At 38.2% G+C, this 21,418-nt stretch overlaps 1 protein-coding gene across 2 annotated transcripts in view; it reads left to right on the forward strand.

Annotated features, from left to right (window-relative positions):
- GABRB2 (gamma-aminobutyric acid type A receptor subunit beta2) overlaps window positions 1-6,250 on the forward strand; it is a 253,025-nt gene extending 246,775 nt beyond the window's left edge. For both annotated transcript variants that reach the window (XM_021077085.2, XM_021077086.2), the window contains one exon: window positions 1,782-6,250. In XM_021077085.2, coding sequence (XP_020932744.1) covers window positions 1,782-2,129 — 348 coding nt within the window. In that variant the 3' untranslated portion in view covers window positions 2,130-6,250. The remainder of the gene's footprint in view (window positions 1-1,781) is intronic.
- The last annotated feature ends 15,168 nt before the right edge of the window (window positions 6,251-21,418 follow it).

Here is a 21,418-nt window from a genome sequence, read left to right on the forward strand (position 1 = left end):
GGCTGATGGTGGCTGTAGCTCCAATCTGACACCTACCCTGGGAACCTTCATGTGCTGCATACAGGTGCAGCGCTAAAAAGCAAAAAAAAAAGAGTTTGGATGAAGGGAAAATTGGAGGAAGGTGGTCAAAAGCACAAATGTTTTAAGATAAAGAATTACTAGGAATGTAATATACAACATTATGAATAGAGCTATTACAGCTGTATGAAATAAAGATGTTAAAAGAGTAAATCCTAAGAGTTCTCATCATGAATTTCGTTTCCCTTTTTTTCTTTTGTTCTTTTTCTTTTTATTATATTTATATGAAAAGATAGATGTTAACCTATTGAAATCATTTCACAATATATGTAAATCAAACCATCACACTTTGTACACTGAAATTATACAGTGATGTATGTCAGTTATTTCTCAATAAAACTGGAAATAAAATAAGATATAGAAAAATTGATAAAATATTTTTAAAATTATTGGCAATAATTATATTCTGAGTCTTCACCAAAATAAATATACTCTATTATTAATAATAGCTTTTTGCCATTAGGTTTTATTATCTGTAGCAATAGAGGCCTCTTAAAAATAAGGCACATAGGAGTTCCCGTCGTGGCTCAGTGGTTAAAATGAATCTGACAAGCATCCAAGAGGACTCAGGTTCGATCCCTGGCCTTGCTCAGTGGGTTAAGGGCCTGGTGTTGCCATAAGCTGTGGTATAAGTCACAGACGCAGCTTGGATCCTGCGTTGCTGTGGCATAGTCCAGCAGCTACAGCTCCGATTTGACTCCTAGCCTGGAACCCCCATATGCTGTGTGGCCCTAAAAAAAGCAAAAAAATAAATAAATAAAATTAAAAAATAAAGTATACAAATATTTCCTTCTTAACAAAACACAAATATTACATAATCATTTAGGCTGGGCAAATCATGATGTTAGTACTCATCCTTTATTTCACCCTGTCTACATAGCCACCCTGATTCCATTCCATGAGCCCAGAAGTCAACTCAGTACAGGTAACTCGGCTGTCTTGAGTCCTGCCTGCCTGCTTCCCTTCCCTGGAAAGTCAGTTCCTCACCCACTCACCCCTCCACTACTACAGTTTGTTCAACTTTTATTTTCAAGTTCCTTGTAATTCTAGATTCTCTTGCATTTTGGCAAGTCTCATGTTGCCTGCATTTTTATTGTTCAAAACTCTTCCTTTATCCTATTCATATTGATACTGCAAACTTAGGTAACATCTTGTAACTGATATTGATAAGAAGCATCAATTAAATGAAGTTATATAAAAAATGTTTCTGGCAGGTGTATCAAGTACTTAATAAATGTTTCCTCCATTTTTAGTCCTAGTTTAACATGAGTCCATCTGTAATTAGGCTGCTATTGTGAGCACAGTTCAATAATCAGTCCCTTAATACTGTTTAATACCTAGTTCAGTTTAATTTTTTTTTATATTTGTAATCAAGACTATAAATTCTTTAAAGGGGGTAACACCTTCCATTTTTCTGTATTCTTTAAGAAGTCATGAAAATGATACTAGTGCCAGTGTATTATATCATTGCATCATTACAGCAATCCTCTTGGGTCAGATTATTATACCATCTAATAGCTGAAGAAACTGAAACTCACATAGTTTATAGCGGCAAAGCCACAGTTCAAATTTAGATCATGTAATCGCAAAGCCAAATCTCTTAAGCACTATGATAAATGCCTACATATCATAGTGCCATGAATAATAAATACCAATAAAAGCTTCTTGTTTTGAATGTCTTGTTTGATTCTTCCCCCTTGCAGATGGACCCCCATGAGAATATTTTACTGAGCACTCTTGAGATAAAAAATGAAATGGCCACGTCTGAGGCTGTGATGGGACTTGGAGACCCCAGGAGCACAATGCTGGCCTATGATGCCTCCAGCATCCAGTATCGGAAAGCCGGGTTGCCCAGGCATAGTTTTGGCCGAAATGCTCTGGAACGGCACGTGGCACAGAAGAAAAGCCGCCTGCGGAGACGTGCCTCCCAGCTGAAAATCACCATCCCCGACTTGACTGATGTGAATGCCATAGATCGGTGGTCCCGCATATTCTTCCCAGTGGTTTTTTCCTTCTTCAACATCGTCTATTGGCTTTATTATGTGAACTAAACCATAGCCTCCTGTGGGAAGCAAGGACTAGATCCCTCCTCAAACCAGTTGTACAGCCTGACGTAGAACTTGGAAAACATCAATCCAGGATAAAAGTGATGCTAAAATACCTTAGTTGCTGGCCTATCCTGTGGTCCATTTCATACTGTTTGGGTTGCTTCTGCTAAGTCATGAATACACTAGGGTCCTAGTGGTTTTCCAGTTAAAATGTAAGTGATGGGTACAAAAGCTGAGTCTGAGTATTCCATTTTATCTGCTTAGTATGCAGCCTATACAGAGGGGAAGAATTTAGAAGATATTCTAGAAGGCTCAGTAGCATCATCAGTCATTTCGCTGAGAAGTGATCATGTCCGGATACCCCCCATCTTTAGTCCTAAGGTTGGCATGCTCTTGAGATGGCACTGTGCTTATGAAACACAATCTTCAGTGTCATGCAGACATGCTTACTGATGATGGTCTATGCCCATCTTCTTAAGATCGTAATGGTGCCATAGGAGGTTAATTCCCACTGGATTCTAGAAGGTTCTCATGTAGTTTGAACAGGCTAGGGAAAGTCAAGACAGAGACCCAGGAAACAAATTTGGCCAGCCTCTATTTGCTTGAGCATGAGAATCGACTCTGACATCTTCCATTTTGACACTAAGAGATGAGGAAACTTCTGAACATTGTCAAAGAAATTTTTTTTTAAAGGCTATTTCAGAGGTGGTTAAAATAAGAGTTAATAACCCAAAGCAGGGTTAAAAAATCCAGAAATGACTGTTGTGACAAAATTAAAGCAAGCAGCATGACCCTTATCAGCCCCTTATAGTCTCTGGTCCATATATACTGTGTTCAGTAGGAAAAGGTAGAATGAGAAAGATTTTTTTTTCCTCCAACCCCACAAGCTTTTGACAGCATACCTAAAGAAGATTTTATGATTTATATAATCAAAAGACAATCCCAAATAGAAAAGTTAGTGGAATTAGAAGTATCTTAGGTTACACTGGGAGGTGTTCCAATATATGAATGTAAAGCACAGACAAAATTAGGAAACAGGGTGCTTTTCTCACAGTGTCAGCTGTCTCTACAACATTTTCCTGCAAATTTATTTGTGAATTTAATACAGTATTCCAAAAGAAGGATTTTTTTTCATTTCTTTAGGGGATCAATGGTCTTTCCCAAATTTTCTTGCTTCTGAAATTCTGATAGTATTCTTAGGAGACAAAGTAAGGCTTTGAAGAGATTGAGAGAACTGTATTTCCTTCTGTGCAGTGAAGTCCACCTTTGTCTCTTTCATAGCAAACAGTACTTCAAATTTTTGTGCACAAATAGGGTTAGTTTATGAGTTTGTTGGGTTTGATTTTATAAAGGTGCTTTCACTGCGTATGTTGCCAGCTGCCTAACCAATGAAGCTATGAAAGGTCATGGAAAATAGGATTGGAAGAAAGTCACAATAACAGGATGAATATCATCAGCCTCAGTTGATACTATAAAAAACTATGTAACTGATAATCGGTCAGGCAGGATGTATGGTTTTTAATCTAGCAGGCAGGAAGCATGGTTTTTAATTCAGTTTTTAAATTATGTCATTGTGCTTCTTTCTCTAATAATTGGACACACACATTCGTATGTTGGACAGGAAAGAGAATAAGCTGCTATATTTTATTTCTATCAGTATGAGGTTCATATTTTGCCTTTCTTGGAGAAAATAGTGAATTGCTCATTTTTCCTTAAAGTTTGATTTGACTGATTTTTTTCTTTGGAAGATGATTTTTCTATTTTAAAAACAAGCACTTCTTTTCAGATTAACATGCCTAATTGTCCATAGCAACAAAGGCCAGTATTTGCCTATAGATAAAATGGTATGTATGTTTTCTTCCCCTGATGATTCGGCAGCTTAGAATAGGATGGAGTCCTGCTGCCCTTCTATTCCCACTATTTGAGGAAAAAAAAGTTATTTAGCATCCAGCTTTCTGAATTTACCCCAAGATGGGATATTTTTTTTTCACCAGCATAGGAAACTCTGGCCCTTATTTATTTATTTATTTTTGTTATACATGTGAACACCTCTGAATATGATCTTTAGGCAGAATCCAACCAATATGCTTCCTGTGGCCTCAGAGCAAAGATTCTTCAAGTTTTTCCAGGGACACACTTTCCCCTGGGCAATCATTTTGGGACATCACACAAATAAAAGTGCCTGCCCCTTGTCGCCAGGGGTTAAAGTTCGAGTGGTGTATATCAGGAAGAAGCATATTGATAACTCAGGTGCACAACTCTAAAATGCCATTCTGGAAAGGTTTTTTCTAGAGATAACTCAGCTCAAGTCTAAAAGTGGGCTCTTACTTGCAATTATCATTAAAGCCATAAAAATCCCTGGTAGTGTCATTGATAGTTATAACAACATTTTGATGTCCAGGGAAGTCAACAGATAAATCTAAATCAAAGTGGAAAGAAGCAACTTTGCAGCAATGAGCCTCAAAAGCATATGACCAGGGATTCAGTTCTGCTTGTAGTGATAAGAAAAATCTAGGGAAGAGGAGAAAGATGGGACCTTGGAACCGAAGCCCTAGAGCAAAATCCATATATTGGCATTCAATAACCATGTAGATAAAAAAACAGACTCATCCTGCCCAGAGATAATGGTAGACATAGACTTTATTCTTAAACTACATTTTTGTTAAGTTGAATTGGACTGTAGATACCAAATTAGGGGAGGGCCAGGGAGGGGTGCTAGATCTTTTAGTCTTCAAAAAGACCAGTCAGCTGGATATCTAGTGGTTAAACTAAAGGACCACACAAGTGTGTTTTGGCAATTCTGAAATGGTATTACTATCAGTTTATACATATATGTATAGTTTTTCCTTTTGATTATAAAACAGCCAGATAGCCAGCAATTAAGGTGTTTTTTCATCTTTGTGAAATTCATAGGCAAATTCTAACTCTTAAATGCACAGTCTAAATGAAATCTTTGATCTCAATCTGTATATATATATATTGTATATGACTGCTAGTAGGTATGAAATGCATTTTCAGAATTGAAAACTCATGCAACATAATCATGTGTTTGCATAAGGAATGTTACAATTCTTTCTACTGCAATTTAATAACAGGGGAAAGAGTTTAGCAGTGCCATTTAGACTTTTCTCATTTCTTCAAAAGCAGTGCTAAGTGAAAAAATAATAATAATAATAATAAAATGGTTTAGGAACCAAAAGACTTTACATTCTAGCATTAGGAACACACACACACAAAAATGTGTCAAAAGCACAATGCATAGAGAAAGTTCAGTGGAATGCATAATGGGGAAATTAATCATGTTTTAAGCAAGACCTGCATTAAATTGGCAACTAAGGCAATTTCCATTTTCTATAGGTAACTGTGTTCCAATTTTATGATTAAATTCATACTCAGCAACAGACAGCCAACAAACAAGTCTTAAAACATATCTACATGTATATATGTGTATATATAGATCCATAAAAACATACATATATATGCATTCATATGTTGGAAAACAAAAGGAATAAGCTAATATGTTTTATTTCCTTCATTAAACAAGTGTATTAATATTTTAAATTTGGCAACCAACAAATCAACATATTGAAAACAAGTAATACAGGGTACTGAGCATTTCTCTATCAGCAAATCAATGCCTACAGTTCTTATGAACCACTGCACAGTTCGACACTACAATAGTACTGTACCTCAGAACATGGAAATTAACTAGTTTTCACGTTGCTTGTCTATTTATTCTCTTTTTCAAAGAAACCAATAACATTGTCTGTTGGTGATTTAAAAACAAAAACTGTCTTAAGAAAACAGAAAATGATTTTAAAAAATTCCTCCCAGGAGGACGAAAAAAAAAAAAAAAAACCTAAATCCCACCATGTTGGTTAGGGCAAATACTCTCAACTGTAGCACCCATAACCATTTTGCTAAGTGTACAGAGTCCATGTAATGTGAGCAACCATAACTTTCACTGAGTGTGTGTAAATATTAAAACAGATTTCTTAAATATTTTTAACTTCTAATTTGTATTTTATGGTAAGGCAACGTGCTAATTCTGTTTATGGCTTAAGTTGATGTGTTACTATGTAAATAATTAAACATGCTGTAAATGAATAGTCAATAGCTACAAATAATGGTTTAGCTTTTTTTCCCTTAATTTCTATTTATTTTTTACTAAGCACAGTTACTGCAGTGCCCCAGCAGAGAAATTTAAACACCCTTTTACATAAATGGTTTGGGATCCCAGACAGAAGGGTTTCAATTTGCTATACACACAATCTCACACACACACACACAAATATACACACATATACTCATACACGCACACACACAGACATTCAAACACACATACCCTTTTGCCCACTCAGTTACTTACTCCCTTGTCACCTCTATGGGAAACACTGTAGTGTTTATGTAATCAAGGTAACAGCCAAGAGATTGCCTTAGAAATGGCAACTGGAAGAAGCAGAAATGATCCCTGATAACTTGATAGAGTTTTTTAATATGTAAGAGTTCAAGAAACCAAAGGACATAACTTAAATTTCAATTTTCAAAGAGTTGAAGTTTATATCGATGGCACTACAGGATACAAAAATGCTTATTATCCATACCTGCTCCAGAAATAAATGTTACAGACAGTACATAGACAAGAACTTTTTTTCTTTAATAATAGCATTTCGTCGTTAGATAGTATTATTCCTTTTACCAAAGACTCCAGAATTATTAAAAAAAAAAAAAAAGGAAAGAAAAAAGGAAAAATGAGGGAAAATGGGGAAAAAAAGACACTGCTTCACACCAAAGGTTTAAAAAATATTTTCCAAATACATTTAGGTACTTTGTAAAAAGTAGTAAGAAGCCAACAGAATGCTAATTAAGTTACTTCCCTAAAGACATCATTTAAGGGAAGAGGAAAAAATCTTAAATATCTATTTGGAAATTGAAGTAAACTGTTTCTGTAGATATATATGCAAAATGCTGGCATCAGATTTTAATTTGCTTTAAGAATTTGTTTTGTGGTCAAGATAAATATGATTCAAAGTGAAGAAAAACAAAATTTTGTGTTTTTTTTAACTTTAAAACCAAATGTCTCTCTCCTGTCACATGTCGTTATTCTGATGCCCATGTGTATGTCTTGGCACCACCTGAAGCAAGCTGACAGTTCCATCAGCTTGTATCTTTCTCTTTTAAGTTCAATAATATGAGTTCAATGGTCATTTTAAACACAAAGTTGACAATAATTTAAATTCCATAACATTTTAAAATTTTTATTTGCATGGGTGTTTAAATAGTTCTGTTATGAATATTGTCCCTGCACAGTTCTGAAATGTCCTTTTATAAAAAGTGATATTCTAGTTCCTTCACAATGTAGTGATTATCAGCCTTACTAATTACCTTGTAGCCTTTCTTAATATGCACATAATGCACATTTTCCAATGGCTAGAAAAACGCAAAACACAGTGGATATCATTGCATCTATTTTCATGTCTTTCTAAAAACAGGACTACTAAAATCTCTGGGATACAAGAGATAGTGACAAATGAGACTATAAATGAGTAGCACATAAGAATTATTTTCTTGAATTTAAACTTATTACAGCCAGTTTCAGCATGTAAATATATAATAATGTTGGCTAGTGTGTAATTCTTGAACTAAGAAGTATAAATAAAACTTAAAAAGGTGTGTGTATGTGTATCATTGAGTTCAAATTTTTTTTTGACTGGTAAGTTAGATTGTTGAATTAAGGCACTTGTGAAAAGCAATGAAAAATTTAGGAACTTGGGACCTGCTATACTGCAGACTTGAGTTTGATCTCTGACGTCACATATTAGGTATATGATTGTGCAGATATTTAATTCTTCTGACTCAGTTTTCTTATCTGAAGCAAAATACAATTGTGCCTCCTTCATAGGACTGTTGTATGGTTAAAGTGAAATAATCCATAAGAATTTCTTAGCATAAGGACACACCTTAACTGGTGTGTAAACAGTAGATACTATTGTTGCTATTGTTAATTATAATCACTTCTAGAATATTCTGAACATGTAACACAACTTCTATTATGAGTCTAAATCATCATAGTAATTATTAAGTATTTTCTTAGGTTAGATACTTATGAGCAATTAATTAAGAACTTGGCTTCCAGCATGAAACCATGATAAACAGAGGTACTCATTCATTTGACATTCAGCGTATATTAGCTGAAGACCTTATGCTAAGTACCTTGCAGATTGAATACTTACTTAATCCTTACCATAGTCCTAAAATTAGAAGAAACTCAAGGTGAGAAAGAATAAGACCTTGCCCATGAGAGAAGAACTTGGGTCCCCACCCAGGCTGGACTCACCCCTAAATCCTTATAAGTTCTTTCTGCCCAATCATTAAAAGTGGGTTACCTAGTGTGTTCAATTCTCATTAATTTTGGTCACTTCTTGAAAAGATTTGCTGCGAACCTACCTTGTGAGCCAGACTTTGTGCTGGTACAGGACAAAAAGAGCCTAGGCTTCCCAGGCCCTGCCCTCTTGGAGCATGTGGCCGTTCTCATGGGAACTCTCCAGAGGCCAGTGAATGCGTTGGTGACAGGCCTCCTGTCTTTCACTCTTGGTGAGTTTAAAATGTCCAACAGCACCTCATAGATGGTCAGTTTGAGCCAGGCTTCCTGTCAGGACAAAAGTGTCCCATAAAATCATCATTAAAAGGGGCTATGGCTGCCAAGGAGTAACACAACTAAAAAAAAAAAAAACAAAAACTCACCTATAGTAAAGACCAAATTCTTGCCAGCTTACACTACAAATCACAAACTGTATCATCTAGACTGGTAAAATTCATACGGTAGCATTTGATATCCATCATGCTAAGTTTCAGCATGTGCCCAGCAGAGAGAACACACATGAATGCTCAAATCCATGAACATGTTCACCTGTCCGGGATGTGTATTTGTGTGCATGAGCCTCTGTGGGTGGGGGATGGTGAGAGGGCTAATAGGAAATACTACCACAGGTGGGGGTTGTGGTCTATTACTTACCTTGGAAAGAGAAGATTCCTAGATATTTCTCCCAAATAAGCTGATCAGTTGGTAATGGGAAAATTCTCCCATTCATATTCCTGCTACTATAATTTCCTAATGTGTAGCTATCTTTGCCCTCTTCTGAAACTAGTTCTAATTATGAAATACCATATGACATTTTCCAGACAGAGTATTTCTCTAAACCATGAGATCCATCTCCAAGAATAACACCAGTTGGGGAAAATTCTCAGGGGTGACAGGAGGCACAATCCATCCACAATCTCATTTTCTCAAGCAGATAGCCCCAAAGAAAGGCATCCTTGTCTCTTAAAATCTCTGCATCAGAGCATCAGCCAAATGCTCCAGCCTGCTACCTCATTACCAGCCATAGCATCACCCCACCCCATGGACTAGAACCATGGAATGATTATGGGATGACAAGGTCCAGACAAGCCCTGGAAGATTAGGCTTCTTTGGGGGGTCTTCTTATTGATGCATTCATCTGTTCATGCTCTGATCTTTTCTTTTGTTTCAGATAGCCAGCTAGGTCATTCTATTTATTTATATGTTTATCTTTTCATTTCAGAGGTTTTAATTGGCTAAAAAGAAGCCATGGCTGGAAGATTCAGAGATGATATTAGTTCCCTGCAAGTACTGAGGAACATGAATGTCTTTCAGGGTAAGAAGAGAGGGAGGGATGCTTTCTCCAAGATTGGGAAGGAGAAAAGCCGCAGGTTCCGTGGAAGTGGAGACCTGAACACTGTTCAGCAGCAGTGACTTAGGGAAATGGCAAACCTCAGAGCAGATAGCACAGTGAAGCTTAGGAGGCAGCCCCTTGGCACCACCCCTGGCATGCTTATAGATGGGAGAGTCTTTGACCACGGTGAAAGAATCAAACAGTCTGGAACGTGACTGTAGAAAATAAGTATGTTTTTTCCTCTATAGCTTCATTTAAGAAGTTAGCTTCACTAACTGCACTCTCATATGGGACCTGTAGTGGGTACTGTTTTGCTCCTCCTCAGAAAGTTTTGTGAGGGACCACAGGATGGACTTAATATTGGATCAGTAATAGCCTCTTTGTAGTAATAGATGTTCAGAGGAGAGTGGGAATAATAGGCTCTAGTCCTGAAAATTAAAAAGCTAATGTGATACACAATTAGTTAGAGGATTGATGTATCTTATATCTTGCAAATTCAGATGCGTACACAGGGCTTAATGGGATTATAGATAAATAATATAGGCCTGGTGTAATTTAATAGGGAGTGGTGGGGACTGTGGTATTTGGGCAGGATAAGCTCTATTTAAAGAGGGAGCCACCACTGGGCCCCATCCAGTTGTCTTGAAGAATTACAAGCCCAGTGATGCTAGAGGCAGCTGAGAATGCAAGAGACCCCCCAAAGCACTGAATCTTTAACATTTTGGACAGATACAGTAGGGCCAGAGGGACACAGAAACATTCATCTTTCTTATGCCAGAAAGCCCATGCTGATGTTCTACAGCTGTAACTCTCAAGCTGAGATTGAGGCAGGAGCACAGTCCCTGCTCCTTGGGAGGGCATGTGGACCAAACAAGCTCCAGTGCCATTATAGTTGTGGCAAGGTCAGTCTTTCCTGGAGGCCGACACCTGACACATGTAAGAAAGGAAAATGCCACTTTTGCGTTTCCTCAAAAAATACAGAATCTTTTTTTAATCATAAGCAGGTACAGAAAATTGCCAGTAGAAGTCTTCATACTGTGGAGGATCTGATTGGTTTTAGATCACTCATGCAGAGGGTCTTTGTCTCTCTTCTCCCCTCGGTGTCAGAAGTCCCGTGCTTTCCCCCACACACTTCCTGCACTACCCAGCAAGCAGGGAGACCTGACTGGGGATAAGATAGAGCCACCCGAGCAGGGATTTTGGAGGGAAGTAAAGTGATGAAGGGGTAAGGAACTGTTGGGAGAGAAGCATAGGGGGAAAAGTAGAGGTGAAGGCAGAGGCTCCAGGTCATTTTATTGCTGATAGGGTGGAGAAGAGTCATGGACACTATGATTCTTGACTGTGTCAACTCTGGAGATGAAGCATGGGTACAAATTCAATAGGAAGTGGAAGCTACCCACAAGTTTCCACCTCCCTGAAGACCCCATATAGTCCCAGTTTAGTGGATGAACCTGAAAGTGAAGAACTAATAAAAAATCATCCAGAAATTCCAGAGGTAAAGCTGCAGTGGTTGGAAGAGGGTAACTGTAAATAGAAGAAATTCTGTCCTAGTCTCAATGATAAAATGTACATGCTTGATAAATGAAACAATGTGAAAATCTCTAAGCCATGGTGTTGATCCCAGGAGCTTGGTCCCACTTTGGTGTCCTGGAGAAGAAGAGAAGGAGGAATAAAAGGAAGAGCACAGGACAAAATAAAGGGAAGAAGGAAAGGAGAGAATCAGAAATGTTTTCAGCACTTGACAGCTTCCCTCCAAGAATATGATATGAATTTAATTCTTAGAACAATTCTGCGAGGGATGAACTGTTGCCATATCTATGTTGCAGAGGACATAAAATGTCAGGGAGGAGTATTGCATCCCAGAAATCTATCCCAGCACTGGTCATCTCCAAGTCCCATTCCCTTAATGCCTTTACTTCATTGCTACCCAGTATATTCTACAGCCTCAATCTAGCTTCTGGAGGTAGAGCATCTCTGAGAGTGAAATTCAAAACAAGGCCAAAATCTTTAGGGGATTAAAAAGAGAGGAGTGTTTACTCCTAAATTTCCATGTTATGTTGATAGTTTTTGATTTTTTAAATGTTATTCTTTAAAACTGAGAATTGCCAAATTATAGATATATTTTTTCTTTTCTTTTTTTTATATTTACGTCAAATTCTAGATATTTTGATGTTTCCCTTAATTTATTTAAGAGAGTTCTTGAAATAAACCAAACGAATAACTTTAAACACATCTTTCAAAGAATTTTGAAAATCTATTTTCCCTCTTTCTCTTTAAATATCATTGTCTTTACTCTGCCTTTTAAAAGATTATGAATTATAAAAACAATACTTCCCATAGTGGAGGATTATGTTGTTATTTAAGTCTCTGAGGTTAAGGTAGGATCTTTGACCATAGCTGAGACAATACAGAGAGATGAAGGTAGTTGGCTGGACAGGAGGAAACCTGGTGAGTAGGCTAAAGTTTCTCTAGGGATCAAGAGAGTTTGTGAATGTGTAGGCTAATAAACACTCCTAAGGTTGCATGAGATTCATGGCAGAGCAAGATCAGTTTTCTTGGAACAGCAATATAGGAGTGGCTGGGCTGGAGTTCACATTTCTCATTCTCTGAGTGGACCAAGCCTGACAAAAAATGGATGGATTCTTTTTACACCCAGTTTCCTTTATGAGTTTCAGAACACTCTTGGATGGATCAAAGATCCATTAGGGGTTGGCAGCGTTTCGGAAGTGGCTTGCCAACTCTTTATTTATTCATTCTTATTTCTCGTTCCACTTGCCAGAAATTCGTTTGAACATTTAAAGAATCTCTCTAGAAGAAAAAACTATGGATGCATACAAAGTACGAGAAGATTAATAAATAAAAACTTTTAAATGTTTAAGACTCTTTAGCTAAAGTTAAATTACAGGGGCAATCTTGCCAGTTTGGAGTGAGCTTTCCTGTTCCTGCTTTGGCAGATCTTAAGGATGCTGGCTCCCGGCTCTGGCTCTCATTCCAGGAGAAGTCTTGGAGCTCAAGACTCAGGACAGCCTCTCTGAGATCCCTGGTGTGGAGTGGGAAAGGAAAAGCCAGTGTTCAGGAAGCTACCTGAGCCCACATGGCATCTGCAGAGCCTGTGAGCCCTTGTGCTTTCAACCTCCCCTTCTCAGAAATGTTTGTTAGGGTTTTCCAGAGAGAGAGAGAAAGACTATAGGATGTGTGTATAGAGATAGAAATTTAAGGAATTTGTTCATTCAGTTATGGAGGCTGGCACATCCAAAATTAGCGGGATAGGCCAACTGGCTGGAGAGTCAAAGAAGAGCTGAAGGTATAATTCAAGTGCAATAGATCTTCGGGCTGGAGATTAGGAAAGACCTGATGGTGTGGTTCAAGTCCAAAGGCCATCTGCTAGCAAAATTTCTTATTTTTTTCTTCTTTTAATTTTATTATGGTTCATTTACAGTGTTGAAGCAATTTCTGCTGTACAGCAAAGTGACTCAGTCATACATATGTGCATTCTTTTTCTCATACTATTTCCATCATGTTCTATCCCAAGAAATTGGATACAGTTCCCTTTGCTGTACAGCAGGACCTCATTGCTTACCCATTCTAAATGTAATAGCAACCTGGCAGAACTTCTTCTTGCTCAAGGAAGTCAGTCTTCATTTCTCTTCAGGTCTTCAGCTGACTGGATGAGACCCATCCACACGGTGGAGGGCAATATGCTTTCCTCAAAGTCACCAATTCCAGTGTCAATCTCAACCAAAATGCACGCTCACAGAAACATCTAGAATAATGCCTGACTGTACATCTGAGCATCATAGCCTGGCCAAGCTGAAACATTACATTAACTATCACAATAGCCTATGCTCTGTAACTCATCCAAGGTGAAATTTTCAAAATGGAAATCTAATTGTCACTCCCCTTTTTAAATACCTCCAAATCATCTGCCTTATTCTAAGGAAAACCTTAAATTTATCATGATACTCAAAGTTCCTTTTGGTCTGTTCATTGATAATTTCTAGATTTGCTTTCTTCATCCTATCCTTGAACCCCAAGCCCCCACCAGGCTGGGATACCACAGAGACACTATTCACTCCCTTGCCTTTCTAGACCTCTGCTCTTACTGTTTCTTCTTCCCAAAACATTGTTTCCTCATCCCTCAAACTCCATCTCTCATAAATTTATTCATGTTTTTCAAATAAAAAACTTAAGCATCAATCACTTCATCTGGGGAGCTTTTCTGACTCCAAACATCAATTCCCAGCACACAGCATCCTGCCTAAAACACAGCACATGCTTAGAAACCATTTGTTAAATAACTGAATAAAATCCACATGTTCTGTGGAACCCAAAGTAACCCCAGGTATGGATGAGTGTCATGTTGGGTGACAGCACAAACCATTTACTAGTAGACATGTATCCATGAAGCCAGCCTTCATTGCACTCTCTGGGTTTCACTCCTGCGTCATTCATTGCCCTTCCTCAAGAGTCCTTTGTAAAAATGTCATTTGCTCCCCAACTTCTCCATGTTGGAGTGTCTCAAACTAATATCTTCATTCCATACTCCTCTTCTAAAATCCAGGCATTTTCTTGACATTATATGTTGAATGTCTAATGGACAAATTCAAAGCCTTCAAAACTGATCTTCCTTCCAAACTTGGGGGCAACTTTAGTTAGTCTGGACAAGACACCTGTGATCATTTTTATTCCTCTTTGCTTCTGACCTTACTTTTAATTCATCTGAGAATCGTGGTGGCTATAACTTCAAAATATATCCAGAATCTAACAACTTCTTCTCTTCTTCCTTGTTATAATCCTTGTCTGAGCCACTTCAATCTTTTACCTGGATCAAATCAGCAAGGCTCTTAGTTGCCCTTCCTGCAGCTACTCTTGCTGTCCTGCAGACTGTTCTCAGCAAAACAGCCAGACTGATTTTTTAAAAGGCAATACAGGAGTTCCCACTGTGGCACCACGGGTTAAGGATCCAACTGCAGCAGCTCAAGATTTGAGGATGGGACAGGACATAAGTGTGGCAATCTCTGGCAGGCATCCTGCCAGGACAAGGAGTGTCTGTCTGGGAAGTGAGCCAACATAAATGAAAGCAGGAACAAGAAATGGGAAGACTGAGATCACATCTAAATGACATCCTTAGATGCTGTGGAGACACCTGTGCCTACACTTTCTAGAATAAGAAAGTCCCATTCTAGTTTGAGTTATGTTTTGACCACTTACATCCTGAAGAGCACTGAGATAAAAGTCTTTGTTAACAGAGTTTCACTTTTACTGAGTGGCACATGCATGGATGGCTAGTTTACATCAGAAATAACATGTGAGGTGTTACCCAGTCAATGAAGGGACCTCAGTTTTAATACTTACAAAAAGAAAGAGAAAAGCAGAAGAGATGATTGCTGGATAATTCAAACTCTCCTAATTCCAAAGTTTCCAAGCATAGCTCAGACATTCTGGAAACTGGTCCAGATCTGAACATAGAAGGACTTTGAGCCACCTGCCAAAACATAAATTAACCACATAAAACACTCTGGCTACAACACACTGAGACACTAGATTGATGACATGGAAAACCTAAGGTAATTAATATGACTTTGGCTTCTACAGAAGCTGAGTCATTTTTATTGCTTTTATGACTACATTTTGATGTCAAAAGCATATGAGGTTTCTGTATTTACAGTTGTTCTTTTAATGCATTATAATTACAGATGTATTCTAAAAGAGAAGTTCGATTTTTTTGCCTAAATGACACCTTTAATCATTTCTGAATAAGGCATGACTCCAATTAGAGATATCTTCAGAAAATCACACCTAATATCATCTATTAGAATTCTAAATAGGAGCTCTTTATTTCAATGTCATCTCACTTTAATCTGTTTTTCTAGCATGGTTTCCTGCACATTATGACAGAGGGCAAAATTCTGTGACTGGAATTGAGCATAGCAGATCCTGCACCAGAGAAATCACTAAACAAAAAAATTTTTTTTTTCAATTAAAATAAACTCAACAAACTGTTCTGGCTACCCACCCAATGCCAAATAGTGTTTTAAAATGTGGGTGTGATTAAGTCTTCAAACCTGTCCACAATAGATACAGGATTTCATGGAGGTTGCAAAGGCACAACATAGGCCTTGAAATAGCTTATGACTATCAGAGAAAGGAAAGGATACCTCATGCAAGAGAAGTAGTCCAAGTGACTACAAAGTCTGGGAGATGGAAGAAGAGAGATTACATTTGAAAATGAAATCAAGTCAAGCTGGGGTCATGCTGGGTGAGGATTAGTTCTCATCCAATGGCTACTTTCCTTAGGAGAAAAAATTTGGACCTGGAGACACAGAGGAAGAGGATCATGTTATGACAGAGATAGGAGTTGAAGTTATAACACTGCAAGCTATGGAAGCCGAGGATCGCTGGAGGTCACTGGAAGGTAGGAAGAAAGGAAGAAGAATCCTTTCCTAAAGTTCAGGTAGAGCCTGGCCCTTCCATCCACCCTGAGAAGGGATGCACCTGAAGTCACCAAACCTAAAAAAAAAAATAGGTAAAAGAACTAGGTCTGACCTCAACACACTACCCCTAAGAGACCTCAGTTCAGAGACCTATGAGCAATGAACAAATGGGTGGCATTGAGATTTGGGCATTGTTTGCCATATCACATTATGTCATTAAAACAACAACAACAAACCAACCCCCAATAACCCTGACCTAGTATTTTCCCTTGCTTTTTCAATTGCATTTGCACCCCAGCTTTTTTTTTCCTCTGATTTTCTCAAAGGAAGCAGCTTGATCTGATAGCCAGCCTTTTCTCCTTACCTCTGATTCAACATCCTATTGTAGATTCTCAGTGGTTCATAATCTCTCACTTCCAGACACTTGGATGAAAAGAATGTTTCCTGAAGCTGTATGTCAGCAAGTCTCATGGGACAGTTTCTCATAAATTTCTTTCTTTTTTTTTTTTTTTTTCATGGAAAGACATCTCTCCCAAACTTGGGCAAGAGTAGCCATAGCAACAATGAAAAAGTGCTGGTGCTCTGCATCCTCAGTGCCCAGCATTATGGCCTGCATAAGGCAAGAAGTCAGCCAGGACTCAGTAGAGAGACATGTGGATGAGAGAATGAGCATGTTTTTTGCTTTTATTTTAAGGTGGAAAATACATGAAAATATCCAAGGTGTCCATTCAATAAACATTTTATTTTAAATAGAAAAGGCCTAGAAATGTTGGCTCTTTGAATGGAATGGGGTGAGCTCTATGGAACTGCCACAGCATTAGCAGCAAAGAGAGACAAGGGATATAACATTCTCAACAAAAATAAATGTCACAATTAAAAGGTCAGGGCTTTGAGTTCCCACTGTGGCACAGTGGGTTAGAATTCAACTGCTGGGGCTCGGGTGGCTACGAAGGTACAGGTTTGATCTCCAGCCTGGCACAGTGGGTTTAAGGACCCGGTGTTGCCACAGCTGCAGTGTATGTCACAGCTGTGGCTCAGATTCAATCCCTGGGCCAGGAACTTCCATATGCTGTGCATCCAGCCATTAAAAAAAAAGAAAGAAAGAAAAAGAAAAACCAGGCCGTAAAACTGAAGCCTAACTCTGGCCCCTGTTAAATGAGTTTGGGAGCAAGTTTCCTAATCACTCCTTGCTTTCTTTTCTTCACTGGTAAAGAGGGAATGAGAAATAACATTATCAGTTTCATGACTTTCTTTGTGAGGGTTACATGATTTAATTATAGATAGAATATTTAGCCCACAAAGTGGGAAATAAGTGAATGCTAACTGCTATTGTTATTGTTGTTATTTGTCGTTATATCCCAGCCCAGATCACGTTCCTTTTCTCTTTTATTTTCCTCATTAGCCACCTTCTGTGGCAGTTAATGCAATCTTTTCACAGGCTGGTTTCTTAATCATTCTTCTCAGAGCTTTTTCTAATCTCTTATTTGTTAGGGCCCTTTAGGATGCAAGTAACAAAAATCCAACTCAAATTATCTCAAGTCCACAGAGAGAATCCATCTGTTTATATAGATAATAAAGAGAGATTCTTTTATCCCCTTTAACCTCTCTGGTGTCCAGCCTGATTTTAACCGAACTTCCATTTATTCAAGAGAGACAGAGGTGCTAACATAATGGCTCAGATTGTGAAACAGGAAAGAGCTATTTTTACCAATGGGCAAGATTACTGGGCAGCAACACTGTCTACATGGCCACTCCATATGCAGTGAGACCTGTATTCTTCTGAGTTATATATTGGATTCAGCATGTTACGAAGTGTATGGAAACAGTGAAAAGAATGAAAGCAGACCAGACATTAAAGATGAAGTAGTGTAAAACATGTCATAAATAGAGAACTGAGACCGTCTGGTTTGAAAAAAGCAACATTTGGCTCAACTTCAACATTTTGGCTTAACTTTGTATAGATGCAAAATTATTGCTAAGAGGACGTCACCCGATGATTTACCAACTCAACAGAGGCCAAAAACAGTGCCAATAAATTTAACTGAGAGCAGAAAAGAGTTAAATTTGAAAAGAGTATCCCACTTTTGCCTTTGACAAAAATCTGACTTTACTATGAAAAGTGATTGTGGAATTTTTGACACTGGGACATAATCAATAAATATTAACTAATACCGTCATTGTTCTCAGCACCAGTATTATTTGCCAGTAACCTGCTAGGAACCATAAACTGAAAGGTGAACAGCCCCATCCTTCTCCCTGCCCTTGAGGCATTTATGGTCCAGAGGGAGATCATGACTAGTTACATTCCTCTCAAAGGCACTGTGCTATTCAATTTCAGAATTTCATATTTTGCGGCTGTGTAATATAGCAACTCATGTGACAGAATGTGATTGGGAAACACCTCCTCCCCGTGGCACGATCATGGGCCTGGGGTCCAGCCTCATGGTCATCCAGGACTAATGACTTTCAGTGCTGGGCCAGAGCTGCTCTCCATGAAGGCTTTCTCTAAAGCTTTCTAGGTGACACATACTTAATGAGTGACACTTTAGCCTTTGGAAGATCTTGGGCAAGTATTGCTTCCTCTCACTTACAATACTTTTAAGGGAATTGCTAAAACAAATTATATAGATTTTGAGAATTTTATTCATATCACCACACTGTTTCTTATCATCGATAACTGAGAGTAGACACCTGTTTTCCCAATTTCTCCAACATCGTTATAAAGTTTGCTCATCTAAAAGCATTTTTCAATTTGTTATTCATGAAAGAACAACCATGTTCTTTTGTGTTTCTTCGGTGGTTAGTGAGATCAACTATTTTCATATGTCTTTTGGCCATTTTTACTTCTTTTGTGAGCTGACTGGAAATGGCAAGTTTGAAAATACACACATTTCTGGGCTATCCAGTTCAACAGAATTGAATTCGGTGAAACAACAAGCAACTTACAATGGAACCAAAACTCACAAAAAATCTTTCCCAAAGTAGGAAAGATCTGTATTATTTCTAATTACCTCTGGGTAAGTTTTTTGCCTTTTTGCTTTTCTTCTCTTCCTGATAAATGACCAGAGTGCAGCATGGCCATCTTTGTCAGGGAGCATCCTTTATTGTTCTTCTGCTAAATTATTATGTATATATTATAGGTATATTAATTTAGGACACTGAAATTCCCTTCAAGGCTTTCTGAATAATAGACAAAGCTAGGGAAATAGATTTAGGCTACTGAAAATTCTTTCAGAAAAAATTCACATAAGGAAGGAAATCAGTTGCAAGGTTCACAAACTTTGTCTCCATATAAATATAACAGTTATATTCAGAGCCCCTTTGTCAGTTGTACAGTTTTAAAAGCTACATCTGATACCCCTCAAGAAAACATTTGAATGTGTGTAGTCTTTTAAGTTTTCCAAATGCTCTGATAGAAATTTTTGTAATCAATGCTTGGGGAATGGTACCCCATCTAACAAGAATCAAGTTATTCTTGACTTGTTAGACCAAGAGTTACCAAATTGTTTGCCCGCTGGTGGATCCCTTGTATCTAAATAATCAGGACTGGTCTCATTCCAGATCTACCCAAGCATGGGCTCTGCTGTTGGAACATAAAGCAGCTTCACTTGGGGGAGTTTCCACTGTGGCACAGTGGGTTAAGAATCTGACTGCTGCAACTCAATTCACAAGGATCCGGCATTGCCGCAGCTGCAGCTACAGCTCAGATTCAATCCCTCATCTGGGAACTCCCATATGCTGCGGGTACAGCCATAAAAATTTTTTTTTTTAAAAAAAAGCAGGTTCATTTTTAACAAGCTCCCAGAGCTTATTCTGTTGCATACTATTCCCTAAGATAATTAATGATTGCCTCTCTTCTTTTGCGGGATGGTATTTGGATAGACTCAACTTTGATTTCAGCTTCTCAGAGGTTTTGCTGTGGTATTTAGGCACTGGTCATTTAAACTTATTAATCTGAGGAGCATTAGAAAAAGTAAAAAATGATGTGGGAGATTTGGGATGCAGAAACAAATTAACTATTAATGATCCAGAAGGTTTGGATGAATAGTATTCCCCAGTCTCACCAAAAAAAACAGCATTCCTTATTTAAGAGGGCCTTTACTTAGCTGTTTTGACGATATCTAGTCAACTGAAAAACATCTTTGAACACATGATGAAGAACACAGTGTCTCATGCATAAACAATGTGGCGTCCTGAGAGACGGGTGGATGGGTGGATGGGCTTGGCACCAGAAGGGCCTGGCTATGAATCCCAGCTCCTCTCCTTATTAGCCCTCAGCCTTGCCTGAACAATGTGAATGTTCTCCTCTTCAGTTTCATTACCTATAAACTGAGACTGATACTTATTCTTCCTTATAAATTTGTAAAGTTCTTAGCATTTAATAGATACACAGGAAGGCTCAGGATAGGAAAGGATTAATCAAAACTGCAGCCTGTGCATGTGTCAAAGAATGTGGGAGAACATGGAGTTGGGTCCTAGACCTACCTGATAGATTTTATTTAACATAGAACTATCTGAATGGTCTACTTATGATTTTATTTGATCTGAAAATTTAAAAAAAAAGAATAGAAAAACAATTCTGGAGTTCCTATTGTAGCTCAGTGGGTTAAGAACCTGACTAGTATCCATGAGGATGTGGGTTTGATCCCTGGCCTCACTCAATTAGTTATGAATCTGGTGTTGCTGTGAGCTGAGGTGTAGGTCACAAATGTGGTCCAGATCCTGAGTTGCTGTGGCTGTGGTGTAGGCCTGCAGCTGCAGCTCTGATTCTGCCCCTAGCCTGGGAACTTCCATATGTCACAGGTATAGCCCTAAAAAGAAAAAAGAAAAAAAAAAGAAAGCAAGGAAAACAATTATTTTTCCGCATTTCATGTAATATAAGAAACCAAAGAAATAAACTTTTAGCCTCTGGTTATTTTAATATTTTATGTTCCTAAACCTTCCTTTCACTAGGAAAAATAAATCAGTTAATCCAACAAAAAGAAAGCCACTATTTCTAATGAGTGGGCCCTAGGAAGAGATAAACTGGTAAGAAATAAGCTCCCATGTCTGCTGTAACAAGCACAGAAGCACAGGAAAGGGCAGGGAAATGCCTTGCTTTGCATGACAGAAGTAGAGGAAAATATTCTAAGACTGAGCCCTAGCTCTAGATGGAAGCCCTGCA

Source organism: Sus scrofa, chromosome 16 (assembly GCF_054392235.1).
Source record: "Sus scrofa isolate SSC_HxYL_T2T_F1_AM1 chromosome 16, Sscrofa_HxYL_maternal_Yorkshire_Landrace_v2.0, whole genome shotgun sequence".
NCBI lineage: Eukaryota > Metazoa > Chordata > Mammalia > Artiodactyla > Suidae > Sus > Sus scrofa.